The sequence below is a fragment of the Biomphalaria glabrata genome, chromosome 11 (assembly GCF_947242115.1).
Source record: "Biomphalaria glabrata chromosome 11, xgBioGlab47.1, whole genome shotgun sequence".
In the NCBI taxonomy this organism is placed as follows: domain Eukaryota; kingdom Metazoa; phylum Mollusca; class Gastropoda; family Planorbidae; genus Biomphalaria; species Biomphalaria glabrata.
Genome location: NC_074721.1, coordinates 5725610 through 5746359, shown reverse-complemented (window position 1 = coordinate 5746359; position 20750 = coordinate 5725610). Strand labels below are relative to the sequence as shown.

At 36.0% G+C, this 20750-nt stretch overlaps 2 protein-coding genes across 2 annotated transcripts; both read right to left on the bottom strand.

Moving 5' to 3' along the window:
- Positions 1-219: 219 nt before the first annotated feature.
- LOC129921695 (uncharacterized) lies at positions 220-3767 on the bottom strand. The gene is made up of 3 exons (XM_056004153.1): positions 3618-3767; positions 2682-2832; positions 220-1859 (listed from the first exon to the last, which is right to left on the bottom strand). Exons 2-3 carry the CDS (start codon positions 2822-2824, stop codon positions 734-736), a joined length of 1269 nt encoding a protein of 422 aa, XP_055860128.1. The 5' UTR covers positions 2825-2832; positions 3618-3767; the 3' UTR covers positions 220-733.
- A 7600-nt stretch (positions 3768-11367) lies between these two features.
- LOC129921715 (GATA zinc finger domain-containing protein 14-like) lies at positions 11368-14482 on the bottom strand. The gene is made up of 2 exons (XM_056004270.1): positions 14445-14482; positions 11368-14209 (listed from the first exon to the last, which is right to left on the bottom strand). Exons 1-2 carry the CDS (start codon positions 14480-14482, stop codon positions 11368-11370), a joined length of 2880 nt encoding a protein of 959 aa, XP_055860245.1.
- Between the last annotated feature and the right edge of the window lie 6268 nt (positions 14483-20750).

The following is a 20750-nucleotide window of genomic DNA, read 5'->3' as shown; positions in this document are numbered from 1 at the left end:
TTGTTTTAAAGATAAGACTTATCAAAATAAAGTGGAGACTTTAGATAACTCATAAATGTAGGGTTGTTATAATGCATGTTTTGTTTTTTTTAAGGAAATCATAAAATGTTGTGTTAGTTTCAACATTCTGATTTACCAAGAAAAGAAATAACTGTAACATAACGAATAAGCCCAAAACTGACATTCATTTCAAGAAGAAAAAAAAAAACAAACACAGAATCTCGTCACTCACATTGTCGGTTGTACTTTTACTAGAAGTCAACAGTTAAAAGTAGCTCATAGAAAAAAAATTTATGTTGATATCCTGAAAAGACTTCGTTAAAGAAGTAGAGATGAAAATCTTTCTTCTGATGACACCGTTAAGTTCTACAACAGAACTAGATTGGAATGAATTTGATCTGGTATGTTTTTTTTTCAGTCCTTTGCTAGAAACCCTGCTTGTCTCAGAAATTGTAGCTTTTCTGTCATTTAATAATAACATATTTTTTTTAAAAAGACAAATTCATTTGAAAATTATTATACAATTTTCATTTGTTTTTATTTAGAAATATATTTAATTATGCTTAACTCCAGCTGGTACATTTCTAGCACAGAAAATATTTTGTCAATATAAATTTAAATGTGCAAAACTTCTATGTTCGGAAATATAAATGTTCCTTAGCATTTTCAACGGTAGGAGCATTTTAGTTACAATCCTAACATCTGTAATGTTTAAGAAAACAGATAAAGAATGTTATGTTTTAATTATTTGTGCCAGTGTGTAAGGAGTAGAAGGTTCTTCATCAATAGCTTCATGCCACTGATGAGCCAATGAATACTCCGTCAAATCAAGATCTTTTAATTGGATTGTTTGAAGATCTTTTGAAACCTCTAACTGATTAGCTTCACCTTCAGGACACAGACAATTGTAATCATTTTTAAACTCTCTCACGTGGTCCCCAAGCCTGTCGTAGTCTTTAATTTGTGCTACATTTTTGTTTTCCACTTTGGCGTTTTGGTAAACGGCCTTTACCGGTCTGGCTGTGGTAGACACATTTGAATAAGACATATTTGGAATTTGGTCTGAGGTGTGATAAGTATCAGACGATGTACTTTGGGCAGAACAAGCGACTTGAGGGATGCAATTTAGTTCATATAGGTCATAAGCGTGACCGTATGTTGCATATGAAGAATCGGCTGCATTATCTAAAGTTTTTGTAGACGGCACATCTATCATACTTAAGGTATTACTTTTTCTCTTTCCAATTAAAGCACAGGTCTTTGAGCTTTTAGTTTTTTTTGTCAGCAATCTTTTACGAAAACAATACACAACAATACCTATACCAAACAATAAACAGACACCAACAACGACACCTGCTATGATAATTTTAGTATCTGAAGGTTGTTTGTTTTCTAAAAGAGTAGTGTTAGGAATCACAGTGGTGCTATAGTTCACTATTGCTGATACGGTATATTTGACTGTATTATCGTTTGTCCATCTCGTTGACGAAGCAGAATTTATGATACTTAGCGTTGAAGGGAAAGTATTTATCCTCTTGATGTAGGAAGTGCAGAAGTTTAAATTTGATGAACAGTGTTGTAGATTCTCATCCTCTATATATTCATCACTCTTCGACCAGCGTATTGTAAACAATGGCGGGTCACATAAGACACTATTAAAACACTTGAGATAACTTTTTTCACAAATAAAATAATACTGTTGCCAAAGCAATTGGAATTTGCAGTAGTAAGAACTGTAATCATAAATATTTACAACATTTTCGCTCGTTAGAGAAACGGCATTATAGATCCAGTTGTTTTGTCGTGTTAAATGTAGTTTGCACGAGTGATAAGCTTTTAGTTTTAAACAGTCGTAGAATCTGTAAAAATGATAAATAAATAAACGCATAAATAAATGCATAAATAAAAAAGAATATATAAATAAATACATAAATAAATAAATGCATAGATAAATACATGTATAAATAAATACAACGGTAAATAAAAAAATGCATAAATAAATAAATTCATAAATAAATGAATGCCTTAATTTGCAGTCTCTATTCAAATTGCTGTCGTATGACTAAATCTAAGGTCTATTAGGGAAATCAAATCTAGACGACCTAGTAGGGCTAGATCAGCGTTGCTCAATCAAACTTGTGGGGCGCTTCTCATAGGGGAAGCGCTAGGTCCCACTAAGTGGGGAGTGACGCGCATGAGGGGAGATGGTGAACGAAAAGCTTTTTTTCTTCTCGTATTTATCAATCTATGTGTAAATATTGTAGTGTTACGACAAAGTATAAAGGGGACTAATTCAGCTTATACCAGCACTTCAGCTAAGTACTATTTCTTTTCCTTGTTAGAGATACCAAATACCAAATATGTATTACCAATAGTTAATTAACTAATTGGTTAATTTGTACTTTATTGATTCTTGTGCTATGAGATAAAAGAAATAATTGTGCGAAATTTCAGCTTGATCCCGAGATTGGGTGTCGGAGAAATAACGTGTACAAAATTTTGTCCAGACAGACAAACAGACAGAGTTTATAGAAGCATCAACTGTTCCAGACCAAATCTACACATGTCATTTATGCGGCCGACATTTTAAAGCGAGGATTGGATTCTATAGCCATCTTTGAGTTCATGATAAATGTGCTCAATTTTGACTACAAAGGAAGAGATATAACATCGGAACCTACCCATCTAGAAGATTCGTTGACTGTACATTGATTATGATGGGGTCGTTTGTGTAAGGTGAGTACGTTTTTACCAAAGCAGATGCTGCAACAATAACAAGGGATGTTGAGCTGAGAACAAGGGGAAGATACGTCCAATTTCTCATTTTTATTTCTGTTTGAGTAAATACATAATTCAGTAATTAAAAGAAAGCGGGTAGTTTTTTAATGTATCTACTTTAAGAATATTAGCACTAGCTTGTGTTTAATTATGAACATTCCTAAAATAAATTAAATTATGTTATTGATACAAATCTTTTTTTGTTAAATTCTCATTATTAGCCCACACTTTCTTCATAAAGAATAGATAGTGAACATTAAAATTTATTTAAATTTATACGTGAGTATAAAATAGTAACATATAACTTTTGTATTTTAAGCTTAAACTTTGTATGTAGCAGTTTAGCTTTGTCCCAAAAATGCCAATTTCCCGAGTTTGATTCCGATCCTGCCTAATTTTATTCTGTACATTTGTACAACGTCTCTTATCAGCTTGAGAATTTATCACGGGAATACCCGCTGACGTATGTGTTTTTAAGATAAAGATTGTGTAGACCTCCAGACCAAATGTAATTATCAGATACTTATGCTTTAAAAAAGTATATCGGTCAAACCAGATCTTTCTCTGTGTGGCCAATTAGCTTGTAATTCATTTTAAAAATATAAATATATATATATATATATATATATAAAGTTTTCGAAAACATTTTCGACCCAGGTTTTTTGTATTTTCCTTTTTGATTTTGACACCACAAAGAAATTTCAAGCTGATAAGAGAAATTGTAATAATAATAAAATAAACTAGTAAAAATATTAAGTTAATGTTAATATTTTTTTTTAATAATTAGATTATGTTTGTGTCATTCTATTCAAATATCTACTAAAACTAGCCATACTTGCCTTGAACTAAGACACATCAATCCATATTTTTCTCTATTTCAACCAACTTTTTCCAAAGTTTGCACATGACGACTTCAACACGCAAAGATTAACGATATATTTGAACAACTTGGGCTGGCAGTCTGGAAATTACGAATTTGAAAACGAGACCAAAGTCTTAAGTGATAAAGTTGATTTTATAAATCAGGGGTGGGCAACCTTTTTGAATCGAGGGCCGCATAATATATATGTATATGTACTTACGACATAGAAAAATAGGTTAGCTAACTATGTATAGTGTCTGTTAATTCAAATTTATACTGTATTATACATTCTTTTTTTCACACTCCTAATTGAAGAGTTACAACAAGAGTTAGCAATTTCTGAAACCAATTTTACGAATTTTTTTTTTTTAATTGCTGATGTCTTTTTACTTTTTACATCACAACCTTTAACCCTAAATGTACAGTTGTACTTAATGTGAACTATTTAACTGTTTACTCTCGTTCGCAAGAGCATTAGCTACTCTGCTTCATCGTGGCGCTCGTGTGGAAACAATTATTAGAGGAAGTGGTTAGGCTAAATGGGTAGCAACACATGACTCCCGTGGGGATGCCCACGGGTAGACGAGAGTCAACCTCTTGCACAGGCGGGGTTGCAAAAAGGTCCCCACAAACACGTCCCACATCCATGCGCTGTTCCTCAAAGGGACCGTTACATAAATGGCGGGTCCCCCACAGTTAGCTTGGTACAACGAAGGAAAATGGCGGATGCTCCCGGTGCCCTCGGCCTTCGGCCATGTGCAGCCATGCATGCGTCGGGGGCCAAAGGCATTGGAAATAGCAATGCTTTACATAGGCATTGACTCGGGTCTCTCTCAAACAGAACTGTGTTCTCACAGTTGTTTTTTTTTTCCGTTTGGCGTCCGAACAGTTTTTTTTTTTCAAACTTAGGGCTCGAAGAGCCTTCGGCTCAGCCCTTGGACACCAACATCAACTCTCGTTCGTAATGTTCAGAACTGCAGAACTAGTGTACTAGTTGTTACCCTTGTGACTGCTGTCAAATTACAGCCAGTCAACATCAACCTTTGATTACAATTGTTTAGTTTCCACACAAAAAAAAGTTTGTTCACAAATGAATGTTTACCCAAATAATATGAATGTTTAGGAGCAAAGATTTTTAAATGTGGAAATACAGCTTCATGCTCTCATTAAACTCCTGTGGAAGAACTGACTGAAACTTCTCTTTCAGGTCATAATTTGCATGGAGTTATGTTCTTCTGAGCTAAATCAGTATCCACGCTAAATGGTGAGCCGATGGTATTGAGAACTGGTTCTTGGCGTCTTAAAATTTCCTTTCATAATTAAGAAATCTAAAATAAGTCTTGTACTTTTAACCATTTCACAAGAAATAGTTTCACCTTTCAGCAAAGAAAAATGAAAAAAACTGTTTTCACTTACTTGCCTGGAGAAATTGGAAAGCCCTGTTTGAAAAGATTTAACATGCACTTACATTGCATATGTAGACGTCTTTAAAAACATGAAATCTGTCTTCCACTCTTCACTAGAAATATTAGTAACATGTTCACAGTTAATGTCCTTCAAGGATTTCTTCCTTGAGATTTTATATGTTTTCTATACTTGCCCATGCTAATCCAACAGATACATCGGAATATTCAAATCTTCATTTGTTGTAACTGCCTATGGTCTTCTATCCCCTCCTAACTGACAATACCAACGTTTATTTGACCTCATTAAGTTAATTCAATTTTTGGTTTTATAAACTTGAATTAGTATTATATAAAAAGAAAAAATGCACTCTTCTATAATGCTAAGCCTCATATAGCATTTCCTGGTTAGGTAAAAAAAAATTATGGAAGTTTAACCATAACATGATCGTGAAACACATGAACCAAATGAATAATTTCTCGGAACGTGGGAAATAAGTACCGAGAGAGAGAGTTATGACCCCTAGCTCTGATATCTAGCCATAATACTAGTTATGCAATAATATGTTATTTAATGCTGCTTTGTGCCGAATTTCCTGTTTAGAGTTTATGGTTAGTTTATTCTTTAAAACAAAAACAACAAGCTGTTTTTCTCAGTCAGAGTTCGAGCTAAATCAGTTGTTACACTTGCCATCTTCTTCCAAGCATACCCAACTCTCAACAGTTTTTCATAGCATTGAATAAATACTGCCATGAGATTGTGTTAGACTGAGTGTATTGAAGTATAGTCAATTAGCTTAATCTTCATTTACTTGAAACTTTTTATAATGAGAGTCTCAAAAATGTATATAGATATTTAGAATTATTTTTAATATATTTGCATTTTTATATGTATTTATTGTGGGCACACCATATTACTGTATGTGTCCGTGGGCCGCATAAAACACTCCGGAGGGGTGCATGTGGCCCGCGGGTCAAAATTTGCCTACCCCTGGTATAAATAGTTCTTTTTTTTTCATCCTTGTAGATCCCTTCTGAATATCGTAACTTTTGATAATCTAGATATGAATAACAAAAACAAATGTCTAGAACAGGGGTTCTCAACCTGTGGGTCGCCCTTGGGGATAGAAAGACGATTTGCCAGGGGTCGCCAAAGACCATTGAAAAAATGGATTGTTATTGTCTATTCTTTTATTGTTGTGTGTGTGTGTGCGGCTGCGGGGGGGGGGGGGGTCGCGGCTGAGTGGGGGATTGTAAAAAGGGGTCGCCGAGCATAAAAAGTTAAGAGTTGCTGGTCTAGAACTTACATTTCGCGAGAGATAGGGAATGATAGTTTTTTTGTGGGCAGTGCTGGACTTACCTATAGGTGACATAAGCTGAGGGCCCCCAAAAAATGGTTGAAAGATATTTTCAATCATTTTGAATAGAGAAAAAAAGGAAAAACATTCCTGTGATTTAAAGGGGCCGTATTGCTCAAAAGTTTAGGGCTTCATTAAGTGAAAGTCCATTTATATGTGAGAGACACAGTGTATCCATAACATTTGAATGTGGGCGTGATTATTTTCCAAGAATAATAAAAGGGTTCTATATTACAATTAGAGATGTGTTTCTTACCTTTGTCAAAAAGAAAGAAACACACAAAAAAAAAACAAAAACAGTCACGTTGGTTGCCCTTTTCAAAACAGCTAGGGGGGTCTGGGAAAGCGCTGTGAGCTCCCTCAGAGACGCCAAACGTTTTCTTGAATTCGCAAAATTCCGAAACAGTTCTTTGTAGATAATTTAAAAGTGTTTTATTATTCGGCCGCTGAACAACCCGCCGGAAAACCCTTAGTGTTAATACAAAACGGCGGGTAATTTTTCCATTAATATTCACACACACGGACTTGAACGTGATGATTTTCTAATTGTTATGGAACAGCAAACATTTCATCAAAGAAAGACACTCGTATAGCGCTATTTATTATCAAACTGCAGCACTTTATTCACTACTAAGTTTCTATCCCACAATCCACACCAACAGGCCTAGACGTTTAACAGACGGTTTGCATTCCTGACCTCACAATACCCCCCCCCCCCCCCCGATATGCTGACCCATACACTCGTCGGGCTGGTACAGGACAAGGGGCGTAACTTGAAGGTGACACTCATACTTCACGACAAACACACAAACACCGAAGTACTTTCACAACACCGCAGTAAGTGAAAGTCGGACCTGCTTAAGTCAATGGACCACTGTATCGTTTATTAAATTTAATTTCAACATAGTTAAAATTACGAAACGATCTAAAATATTTGTGTTATTCATTTGAATATGTTTTGTTACGTAACAAATCTTCAGATCCTCCCTCCCCCTAGTAACAAATGTGTATACCCCCTCCCCCAATTAGCCGTTACGTAATATTCGAACATTCCTTTAAGTAGGAGCGTTTAGTGTTTCATGGGGTTCAGTGAATTTATTTTTAAAAATTATATTAAATAGTTTAATTGTAATGTTCAATATTATAGTATTAGACGTTTTAGAATAAAATTGTTTTGTTTTTTTTAAAGTATTTCTGTTCTGGTTCTGAATTTAGACAAGAATCTCAACCATTATCAGAGTTGATCCTAAACATAAGATAATTTATGAAAAGCAAAACCTATCACATCATTAAATAATTTCATAAAGTAAAAAAATCACAAAAAATAAATAAGGAAACGTAAAATCAAAGTAACCATAAATGGGTAAAAATCTCAATACTGTAAGATTTTTTTCCTTTTTTAAAATCACTCAAAACTTATAAATTACCACTAATTAATTATTTAATTAATTGATTTTTCTGTTGATTAATGCTTTTTTTATGCGGAAAGATTAAACTTAAATCGAGAATGGGAACTGGAAGTGATAACGTGTGCAGAATTTGTAGCAGATCGACAGCCAACGTACACAGTAATAAAAACACGAATAAACAGAAATCCTGGTAAACGACAGATTTTTCTTTGATATATCGACATATTTTTTACTACCTTTTTAATTAAGGCAACTGACTGGAACACTATTATATTGTATTCTAAAATTGTGAGAAAAAAAAAACTAACACAATATTTTAAAAATAATAAACAGCCTTAAAAAAATTCATGAATTTATTTGATCCTCTGTTACTGTTGCCTGTAGACAATTTTACCTACACAATATGCACAATGTTTCTACATTTTAATTTCTCACTGAAGATTAATTAGAAGAAACTTTAAAAAAAAATAATAATGTGTAATACTAATTAAAATACAATCATTTATTTCAAAAAGCATTTAAAAATGTAATTATTTACTTGATTATTTATTATATAATGGTGTGGTAGGGAAGCGTGGTCCAGAGGCTAATTGCGCTTGAACTTGACTTGGGTTGGCTACCTATGAAGGGGGCTCGAGGTTCGACACCCGACTTGAGAAGAGATATGTTTACTGAGTGCCTAAAAGCAGCACGGAAGCCCCCCCCCCCGGTCAACAAATAAGATTGGACCATAGCGCTCTGAGCATGCTATAAGCATGAAAGTAGCACTATATAAAAGCCATAATTTATTTATGTATTTCAACATTAAAATTGCTATTAGTAAAAAAAAAAGCACATTTGAAGTTTTTTTTTTTCTTTATCATTTATGTATATTTTGTGTAAAAATATCTTTCTAAATAAGACATTTTCTAATTTTCCTGACGCAAAACTGAGTCTTGTTACACAATGCTTATTCATTCTATATAATACCTAGGCAAAGAAAAATGAAGAATCATCTGTATTGCATCGCAAGACTGAATTAAATGAGATAATAATGATAATTTCAAACACAAATATTGCAATTTCTCATATAAATAGATACCTTAAAAATGTGAGAACCGTTGCTTTTATTATCTTTATTATGTTAACATTAAAATATCATTTTATTGTCAGTCAGTTAAAGACGTTAAATTATAGTTATGTAACGTAATGATTATTGTCAATATATTTAAAAAAAAAAAAAACTAAGATAAACAGCGTGTTTACACCTCAAACAAAAATGTAAGCTTCTAATAAAATAAACATTGGTATTTTCAGTCAAAGGTTCTAGTAATTTCTAGTCTATCTGATAGGCTATTTCTAAAGAGGGTATAAATATATTGTTATAACCTTGCCATGCACACCGCTATCCAAGGTGCTGAAGGTGCGCACTATTAGAGACTAGACTGAGAAGGATGTTGACATTAGAAGGAAGAGAGCCAAGTTCCGCCCAAGTCTAGAGCTAATGAAAATACTGTGCTTAAGGCAGACGTTTTATGTACGTGTGTTTTCCTCGTGTAAACAAATATATGTGTTCGTTGAGTCGTCTCCCTTCAGTTATTACAATATATTACTTAAAATTTGAAGCGAGAATGTCTCATTATATATTTTCTTCAAAAAGATTGATTATATATATATATATATATATATATATATATATATATATATATATATATATATATATATACACACACTTAAATGCTAAGGTTACATGTCCATTAGATTTGAGATTTAAGTTTGCTGTGTAATTATTGTTGTATCACAAACATTATAAAATATATTTAGCGAAAGATTTCGCAGGATCTGAACCAGGAACGTCGAGAGGACATGTTCCGAACTCATACTATTTGACCAGGTAGACATAATTTGCAATTTACATTCATTAAATAGTCAAACGTATTTTTTATTTAATTCGGGAGGGGTAAATGAGAATGTATATATATATATACTCTAGTGCATGGTTTCCAAAACCTTTTTCCTTAACGGAACACTTTGCAGAATTCTGAGTATATAGCTGAACACCTATTTATTATTTTGGAAAGATTAATTCAATTAATTTTTCCATTAGTTTATGGAACTCCTATTCATGCCCCACTGAACACTAGGGTTCCTCTGCTCTAAGGAATTGAAAAAAAAAAATCATTGTTTATTATTTTAAAAAATGTTGTTGTTTTTTTATTACTATTTATCAGAACCTCTCGCTCCAAAACACCTGTTCTAAAATGACCAGCGAACACGACTGCGAGAAATTTTACATACTCACATGCCATTATCTATATGATTAGCAATTATTATCTATTAAACACCAGTGTTAAGTTTTATTTAAGATACATACATATCGAACACAGATATTTATTGACATGTGGACATTACAACTACATAGAAGAACATCTGCCTTGAGCACAGCCTCTTCATAAGCTCTAGATTTGGTCGGAACTCGTTATTCTCTTTGTAATTTAAACATCCTTCTCAGTCTAGTCTCTAACAGTTGTTATGTTGTTAATATTTATCGTGAATAATTCACAGCATAGCAATTGAACTTTTCCTTTTACACAACTTTGGCTAGGCTATACGTAGCCGATGATACATCAGAATCTATTATTTGTATGTTTTGACTTAATGTGACTCCGGAAAAGCAATTTCTAAGCATTAGTAAATTGTCCACACTCTTTTCTCTGCACTTGTGTCGCTGTTCTGTGAAAATGTATCATAATCAAGATGAGCTACTCTTTCGTGATCTCCTAGCCTGGAGTAGTCTATCATTTCTGCTAATGCTTCTGTCGATGTTTGTGTGGATGTTGGAGTATTATGAAGACTTATACAGACAACATTTTTGTCTGGCTGATTAGTATATTTCATGACTATATCAGATTCATCATCATGGATAGTTTTTATGTGTGCTTTAGAGATTTCTTTTGTCACGTTGTCTTCTGTAGTTGTACCAGTTTCATATAGATCGCAAGTTTCATCATTTCTTCTCAATGGTTTTCCGCCGTTCAGATAGCCAGATAGCTCTAGCTCGATATCATTGTAATTCATCGATTGAAATTTATTACATTCATTAGTCATAGCCTCATTACTTATGATTCTATTGATGCCTGTGTCTTTTTGTTTTCCTTTAAAAACCTTTCTAATAATGCAATACCCAATGAACAACGGAAACAAAATAGCACACACTGCTACAATAACACCTATGATAATTGAGTTTGTATTTAAAGGGCTGTTAGGGTTTTCATCATTAATCGTGTTGTTAGGAAATGTTTTTTTTTCGATATTATTATTATTATTATTATTATTATAGCTTTTATGTAGCGCTACTTTCATGCTTATAGCATGCTCAGAGCTCTTTTGGTCCAATCTCATTTGTGGACCAGTAGGGGGGAGGGGGTATCGGGGTATCTAGGAGTTGGTTTTCAGTGCTGCCTTTAGGCGCTCAGTAAACATAACTCTGCTCGAGTCGAATGTCGAACCTCATGCCCCCTTTTAGGTAGCCAAGGCAAGCCAAGTTCAAGCGCAACTGGTCTCTCGACCACGCTTCCCTAGTAGCTGAGCCAGGTTGAAGATGGATACTGGACTCTAGGGTTGCTGAGACGTAAAGCGTCTCCCCTATGTATGGTGTTGTGGTTGTTGTCCCCGTGTATGGTGTTGTGGTTGTTGTCCCCTGTGTATGGTGTTGTGGTTGTTGTCCCCTGTGTATGGTGTTGTGGTTGTTGTCCCTCTGTGTATGGTGTTGTGGTTGTTGTTGTCCCCTGTGTATGGTGTTGTGGTTGTTGTTGTCCCCTGTGTATGGTGTTGTGGTTGTTGTCCCCTGTGTATGGTGTTGTGGTTGTTGTCCCCTGTGTATGGTGTTGTGGTTGTTGTCCCCGTGTATGGTGTTGTGGTTGTTGTCCCCTGTGTATGGTGTTGTGGTTGTTGTCCCCTATGTATGGTGTTGTGGTTGTTGTCCCCTGTGTATGGTGTTGTGGTTGTTGTCCCTCTGTGTATGGTGTTGTGGTTGTTGTCCCTCTGTGTATGGTGTTGTGGTTGTTGTCCTCTGTGTATGGTGTTGTGGTTGTTGTCCTCTGTGTATGGTGTTGTGGTTGTTGTCCCCCTGTGTATGGTGTTGTGGTTGTTGTCCCCTGTGTATGGTGTTGTGGTTGTTGTCCCCGTATATGGTGTTGTGGTTGTTGTCCCCCTGTGTATGGTGTTGTGGTTGTTGTCTTTCTATTTATGGTGTTGTGGTTGTTATCCCCTGTGTATGGTGTTGTGGTTGTTGTCCCTCTGTGTATGGTGTTGTGGTTGTTGTCCCCTGTGTATGGTGTTGTGGTTGTTGTCCCCTGTGTATGGTGTTGTGGTTGTTGTCCCCTGTGTATGGTGTTGTGGTTGTTGTCCCCTGTGTATGGTGTTGTGGTTGTTGTCCCCTGTGTATGGTGTTGTGGTTGTTGTCCCCTGTGTATGGTGTTGTGGTTGATGTCCCTTGTGTATGGTTTTGTGGTTGTTGTCCCCCTGTGTATGGTATTGTGGTTGTTGTCCCCTGTGTATGGTGTTGTGGTTGTTGTCCCCCTGTGTATGGTGTTTTGGTTGTTGTCCCCCTGTGTATGGTTTTGTGGTTGTTGTCCCCCTGTGTATGGTATTGTGGTTGTTGTCCCCTGTGTATGGTGTTGTGGTTGTTGTCCCCCTGTGTATGGTGTTGTGGTTGTTGTCTTCTGTGTATGGTGTTGTGGTTGTTGTCCCCCTGTGTATGGTGTTGTGGTTGTTGTCCCCCTGTGTATGGTGTTGTGGTTGTTGTCCCCCTGTGTATGGTATTGTGGTTGTTGTCCCCTGTGTATGGTGTTGTTGTTGTTGTCCCCTATGTATGGTGTTGTGGTTGTTGTCCCACTGTGTATAGTGTTGTGATTGTTGTCCCCTGTGTATGTTGTTGTGATTGTTGTCCCCCTGTGTATGGTGTTGTGGTTGTTGTCCCCTGTGTATGGTGTTGTGGTTGTTGTCCCCCTGTGTATGGTGTTTTGGTTGTTGTCCCCCTGTGTATGGTGTTGTGGTTGTTGTCCCCTGTGTATGGTGTTGTGGTTGTTGTCCCCCTGTGTATGGTGTTGTGGTTTTTGTCCCCTGTGTATGGTGTTGTGGTTATTGTCTTCCTGTGTATGGTGTTGTGGTTGTTGTCCCCTGTGTATGGTGTTGTGGTTGTTGTCCCCTGTGTATGGTGTTGTGGTTGTTGTCCCCGTGTATGGTGTTGTGGTTGTTGTCCCCTGTGTATGGTGTTGTGGTTGATGTCCCTTGTGTATGGTTTTGTGGTTGTTGTCCCCCTGTGTATGGTATTGTGGTTGTTGTCCCCTGTGTATGGTGTTGTGGTTGTTGTCCCCTGTGTATGGTGTTGTGGTTGTTGTCCCCGTGTATGGTGTTGTGGTTGTTGTCCCCTGTGTATGGTGTTGTGGTTGATGTCCCTTGTGTATGGTTTTGTGGTTGTTGTCCCCCGTGTATGGTATTGTGGTTGTTGTCCCCTGTGTATGGTGTTGTGGTTGTTGTCCCCCTGTGTATGGTGTTGTGGTTGTTGTCCCCCTGTGTATGGTGTTGTGGTTGTTGTCCCCTGTGTATGGTGTTGTGGTTGTTGTCCGCCTGTGTATGGTGTTGTGGTTGTTGTCCCCTGTGTATGGTGTTGTGGTTGTTGTCCCCTGTGTATGGTGTTGTGGTTGTTGTCCCCGTGTATGGTGTTGTGGTTGTTGTCTCCTGTGTATGGTGTTGTGGTTGTTGTCCCCCTGTGTATGGTGTTGTGGTTGATGTCTCTTGTGTATGGTTTTGTGGTTGTTGTCCCCCTGTGTATGGTATTGTGGTTGTTGTCCCCTGTGTATGGTGTTGTGGTTGTTGTCCCCCTGTGTATGGTGTTGTGGTTGTTGTCCCCCTGTGTATGGTGTTGTGGTTGTTGTCCCCTGTGTATGGTTTTGTGGTTGTTGTCCCCCTGTGTATGGTGTTGTGGTTGTTGTCCCCTGTGTATGGTGTTGTGGTTGTTGTCCCCTGTGTATGGTGTTGTGGTTGTTGTCCCCGTGTATGGTGTTGTGGTTGTTGTCTCCTGTGTATGGTGTTGTGGTTGTTGTCCCCCTGTGTATGGTGTTGTTGTTGTTGTCCCCTGTGTATGGTGTTGTGGTTGTTGTCCCCTGTGTATGGTGTTGTGGTTGTTGTCTTCTGTGTATGGTGTTGTGGTTGTTGTCTTCTGTGTATGGTGTTGTAGTTGTTGTCCCTTGTGTATGGTGTTGTGGTTGTTGTCCCCCTGTGTATGGTGTTGTGGTTGTTGTCTTCTGTGTATGGTGTTGTGGTTGTTGTCCCCTGTGTATGGTGTTGTGGTTGTTGTCCCCTGTGTATGGTGTTGTGGTTGTTGTCTTCTGTGTATGGTGTTGTGGTTGTTGTCCCCTGTGTATGGTGTTGTGGTTGTTGTTTGAAACTCTTGTCAAATATTTCCTTTGTGCATAGGACGTACAAAACTAATCGCTTTGGCAGTATATCAAATTATGATCTTTCAGAGAATCAGAATTGTGTTTCCAGGATATTTTAAAATGTATAGATACATCCCCACGCTTCTGGACATCTAAACAGACATGGTTATTTATAGCACAGTTTATCCAGTATTCATTAGAAATACAAATACCTTAAATTTTGCTTGAACACTCTTAATGTACTCCACATTGAAAATTGGGAATACCATTAGTAATACTGCCATTAATTTTATTTTTGCTAATTGCTGAAAACTCATTACTAGGAAACACATTTCTTTTTCTTAAGGCTATTATACAATTCTGTGTTGCTTGTCCTGTCATGCAATTGTAGAAGCTGATGAAAAAACAGAATGGACTGATAAAATTTCATAATATAAACAACGCTACATAATGTGTTGCTCAAATTTCTTATACATAGATGGACATTCTCAACACGAAAACAATTGTGGCTTATTCCTCTGTGTCTTTTTTTTTTTTTTTTGTGGTAATTTTAGCTCATTTCTAAAAAAGCAAAAAACCTCTTGTCACGTGTTATATTTAAAATGAAAATAAATAGACAACTTGCGAACCAATGTAATAAGTTGTGAATTGAAATTCATAACAGAAAAAACAACAACATACTTTTGTAAAAACAAAACAAAACAAAAAAAAAAAAACTCTTCTATTAAGTGTAATTCTATCAATTACTTTGGACCAATTATGTAATTAAATTTCAAATAGGATATAGAATAATAAGAAATCTAGCGATTTGAAACATTTTGTTCTTGTTTAGCCCGATTTCATGCTCTCAACTTTCTCGATACGCTATGATTCAATTACTTGTATGAACCAGTTGGTAAAGAGTTTGAAGGAGAAAGTAGGTGAATATTACCGTGATCGCTTTTTTTTATGAATGTATAAAAAACAAGTGAACGACCTGGACTCCGACTTGAGGACTAGGCCTCCTCAGGCCAACACACTAACCACTGTACCAGAGAAGTGCGTATGAAAATGGAAGGTTTTATAGTTATTTATTGTGGTTTCAAACTTAAAGCAAATTATAAAAGGGAGTAATTCAACTTATATCACCACATCACTCAAGTACAATTTCTTTTGTTCAAAATACCAAATCAAAATAATTAATTACCAATAGTTTACTAACTAATAGGTAAAATTTTCTTTTTTGATTCTTGTTTGTCAGGTAAAAGAAATATGTGTGCATTTCAGCTTGATCCGAGATTGGGTGTGGGATAAATAACGTGTACAAACCTTCACAGACAGACAGATGAGTTTTGTATAAGCTTTATTAAAGAGCTCGTTATGTGACTATACAAAACAACAAACTTTTTTGTTGTGAATGTGATTACAGTGTGGGTGCGTGTCTTAGAGTATGAGTGTGGTGTTGATTTAATAGGCCAGCCTACAGGAGGTTTTGTGGAGTCAGGAAACCATGGGGCATCCGACCTATCCTTTTAAATGTGTATATGGTATTTGGTTGTTAAATAAAGTGCCGCTTTAAGAACTAGATGATAGTGTTGCTTGTAGTATACATTTAACACAGCTGTGTATCAAGGATTGGCCTCTTTAGCCAGACAAGAAGTTGCAAAGGGAAAAGACCGTCTCTCGAGACGTAAAATGCCACAGACATTTAATACAATTTCAAAGTCATGATATTTTTTTCGTATTACCTTTCAGCGTTATTTTATTTTTATTCTTTTGTAAATTAATTAGAAAGAATATTTTTGAAAAAAATACAACTTAATAGAACACTTTTTTGAAAAGGCTCCTTTTTATGCATTATTATGAAACATACCTTTCAGTTTGGGTTAAATTCATGAAAATGTGTTCGCCGCCATTCGAATATATAAACATATCTGCACAATCATATCCATACAAGAAAGTTGTCAGGCAAATGCAATAAGTTATAAACTCAAACATTGTCCCATTAGTATGAAGATGTGTAATGAAATGATACATTTAGTTAATCAATACAAATGTTCGGATGCACAATATATGCACAAATAGAACTAAATGTCTATAGAGCAAGGATTAACAAGAAAATAAAAAAAAAAACATTTTCTAAAAAGACAAAACCTGCATTATTCAGCTTAAAATAAAAAAAAAAAGTTTTAAAAATTAAAAAAAAAATTGGTTGTAACGGGGTATTGAACTCATGAACGTACGTAGTAAACAAATCGACCTGCAGGCAATGCATAGTTTATCGATTATTTATCGATTCTATCATTATATGGACATCTAGATCTAACACTAGAATCTAGACCTAAACTTCTGATTTGGAACTCTTTAAGAACTATTTCTAGTCTAGTTCTAGATCTAGATGAGAATCTAGATGTAATCGCTATTAGACTTGCATACTAAGATATCGGTAAGGTTGAGATTTACTTTCAATAAACTTAAAGCAACTTCAAATTTACCCAGTTATCGCATAATAGCTACACTATGGCTGACTACGCCGTGTTTCTTTATTATTGAATAATTCCAAAGACAGGCGTTTAAATCTAGAATTAGAAGAAGATGCGCAAATATTTCCGGAGCATTAATTTATTAAACTCTTGAATCAATAATACCTTACATTCAGAAATGCCCGAATGCTGGATCTGGACCTACACTTTGAGTTTTAATCTCTAACCAAATTTACATTTATTTTTTTACTTTGAAAAATTCTAACGATCAAACTAGAGTTTTCCCCATGTGTCCAACGAGCTAGAAATTCTTTTATCGACGATGTAGATCAACTGTTAAATTTCTAGGAGCCACTTTTGAGATCAGCTGCCTGGTTCCATGATGATTTGACTTGATTATAGGGTATTGTAAAAAAAAATGCTTAAATTAGAATTTTAAAAAAGGCTTTCTCATTTGTAAATATTTGTTATTAAAAACTAACTAAATCCTAGTAGAATTGGCGAGCTTTTAAAGATATATTAATTTAGTTGTTTAGGGCCTTTGAATCACTTTGAATTAAATGAATACATGCAGTGTTTGCTAAACTACATGTGCAATGTTACACAGGTTACAAACTACACGTGCAATGTTACACAGGTTACAAACTACATGTGCAATGTTACACAGGTTACAAACTACATGTGCAATGTTACACAGGTTGCAAACTACATGTGCCATGTTACACAGGTTGCAAACTACATGTGCAATGTTACACAGGTTGCAAACTACATGTGCAATGTTACACAGGTTGCAAACTACATGTGCCATGTTACACAGGTTGCAAACTACATGTGCAATGTTACACAGGTTGCAAACTACATGTGCAATGTTACACAGGTTGCAAACTACATGTGCCATGTTACACAGGTTGCAAACTACATGTGCAATGTTACACAGGTTACAAACTACATGTGCAATGTTACACAGGTTACAAACTACATGTGCAATGTTACACAGGTTACAAACTACATGTGCAATGTTACACAGGTTACAAAGTACATGTGCAATGTTACACAGGTTACAAACTACATGTGCAATGTTACACAGGTTACAAACTACATGTGCAATGTTACACAGGTTGCAAACTACATGTGCCATGTTACACAGGTTGCAAACTACATGTGCAATGTTACACAGGTTACAAACTCTCCTCAGGTTGATTCTTTTGATGAACTAGACCAGAGTTTGACAGAAAACGAAAAGGAATCGATATTTTGCTTCTTTACTTCTTCTAAGACAGGAGCTCTCAACCTGTGAGTCGCGACCCCCTTGGGAGTTGATTGACGATTTGCCAGGGTTCGCCTAAGACCATCAAAAATAAGGATTGTTATTGTTTATTTTTAAATTGCTGTGTGTGTCTAATTGGGGGGGGGGGGGGTCGCGGCAGAGTGGGAGATTGTAAAAAGGGGTCGCCGAGCTTAAAAGGTTGAGAACCGCTGTTCTAAGATTTATTTATTTTTATTACACGTATGCCAATTAATAAAGCCTATTTTGTATAATTAATTTCATGGATATCATATAACTTTTTAGGCAAGGCAGTACACCACAACATATATAACAATAAATTATTCTTTAGATGTTAACTTCTTTAGGGCAATTTTTTGTACTGTTACAATAAGCATTCTGATAGATATAATGCCTTTCAAATAAACGGAATTCTTTATTTAGTTTAAATTTTTAACAACTTTGTTACTGTCTGAAATTATGTAGGCCTATGTAATAATATATTGAATAAAAACTAACCTTTTAGCTGTAACCTCCATCAAGGAAAGAAATACTATTGAAAGTATATTTTGTTTTAGTGTTGCAGCTGGTATAGAAAAACCGGGCCGAGATTCTTGACACTGATGAGTGCACTATTTACGATTCGAAGATTCTCAAACCATTTTCTGTCCTTAAAGTACTGCTCGTCCTTTGACATCCTCAAAAGTGCTGTTTCAAATAATTACCTCTTTTTCTACAAAGCTTAAATCAACTCACTCTGTCTGTCTCTGTTCATCTCTCTTTCTGTTAAAAAGTTTGTACATTTTTTTTCTCCGACACCCCAATCAGGGGCGTAACTAGGGATTTGGGGGCCCGGGGGAATTGACCTCTTTGGGGGCCCCTTGCATTTTGACATTCGACATATGACATGAGATAATGTACGCAAAAATATATACGCCTCAAATCAAATTGGTTCAGTATATCAGTAAACGTAACAAAAAGTAATCATCAAGACTCTTTTAATGAATAATACCGTTGTTTATTATTTAAATAATGCACAAGTGACAAATCGAAATTGATATCGCTTCACGTCGTGCATTCTGTGCAGCAAAGACATCTATAACATCAACTACATCGATACTTTCTAGTATTTGTGACTTCACTGACATTAAAACCATGATAAGCCTTTCTTGCGTCATTGTGCTCCTGAGATTCTTTTTGATGAGCTTGAGCTTTGATAATGATCTCTCACATGACGTAATGGAAGTGGCCTGAGTTAGCGGTATTCGGAGGAGGTTGCAAAGTCTGAGCACACGTAATTCCCATATGAAGCATGTTTCCTCAATATGTCTATTGGTGATTGTATTACTGTTTGTTGATGAAAAGTGCTCGTGCATCCATGACATCATTGAAAAAGCGATTTTCCATTTATTTCATCATACAAACAGGAAAAATAGCACAGTTTGTCATAAGCGGGTCTTCATCTAACAGGTGTCTTGGTTCAAGAAGAAACCCAAAGGTATCGGATATCCATTTTCTTTCCAGCCTTTGGAATCTTCCCTTCATCTCCATATGAAATCTGTCCAGCACTTCTGTCGCAACACGTTGGAATTGCAGTTGTATTGACAGTCCTACATTAGAACTCAACTTCCCATCAAGTCTTTTCTTTCATATGGTTGTTTTGATTACAGGGAATCCATAGTATTCACTACCTTCTTTTGATTTTTCGATGGATTGGGTTTTTGTCAGTTTCTCATCATTTTGCAGAAAGCATGAAAGGGTACTAATTTCTTTAGCAGATTCCCGTATATGCAGTCCAGACTTTTGTAGTTCCTTCCGAACTATATTAATTGGGCACAGGAGCTTTGACCAGAATTCAAGATAAGCAAAAAAATCGTAATTTTCCACTGCATGAAGAAGATTATGTGCAAATATTATATGGCATTACGTCATTGTTGGTTGTTTATGTTTTGTGCGAAAGCAAAAGGATTCAGGGTATACAAAAGTGGGAAAGATCCATATCTCGTTATGCTCGAGTATAGAAATACTCCGATAAGTGGACTGCCGTATTCACCATCACAACTGCTGACGAGTAGAAGACTAAGGGAATCATTCCAACTGATCCCAAACTATTGAAACAATTGGTAGCTGAAAATGCAGAGACATTACTCAACGAACGACAGATGAAAAGCTAAGTGAAATACGATGCAAAAGCAAGACTACCTAAAGATTATTCTGTCGGAGAGTTCGTCTAGGTCAAACATGGCAGAAAGCAGTTGTCATAAAAAAAAAATTCAGCACCCAGATCTTACATCATAAAGGCAAACAATGGAATAACATACAGAAGAAATCAACGCTTTTTAAATAAGAGTTTCGATGAAGACATCTCTGGGTACTATGATACCGATGAAGACAATGAACTGCAAACTGTTGCTACAAACGAAACAGACAGTTATAGACCAACATCTAGAGAACTTGTTCAGTCAAGACAACCAGAAGTGGACGAATTGTTAAAGTTCCTAGTAGACAGTGCCGGTCGCAGTGGGCGCCGCGCTTTCATAGGCCCCGCGCTAATTCCAAGTGTACATTATTAAATTAAACAATTATAACGTATATAAAATAACAGGGTTTTCGCGACCTCCTGATTTTTCAGGGCCTCCAGGAAATCTCATGAAAAGGCAAAATATACGATAAAGTCCTGAACTTTTTTTTAATTTATTCAAATCTCCTGAAGAATAGACGAAATTGACGTTTTGGGGTGCCAATAATTAAAAAGTGGCATTGCGAGGCTGCGAGCTTTCATTTGATAAAAA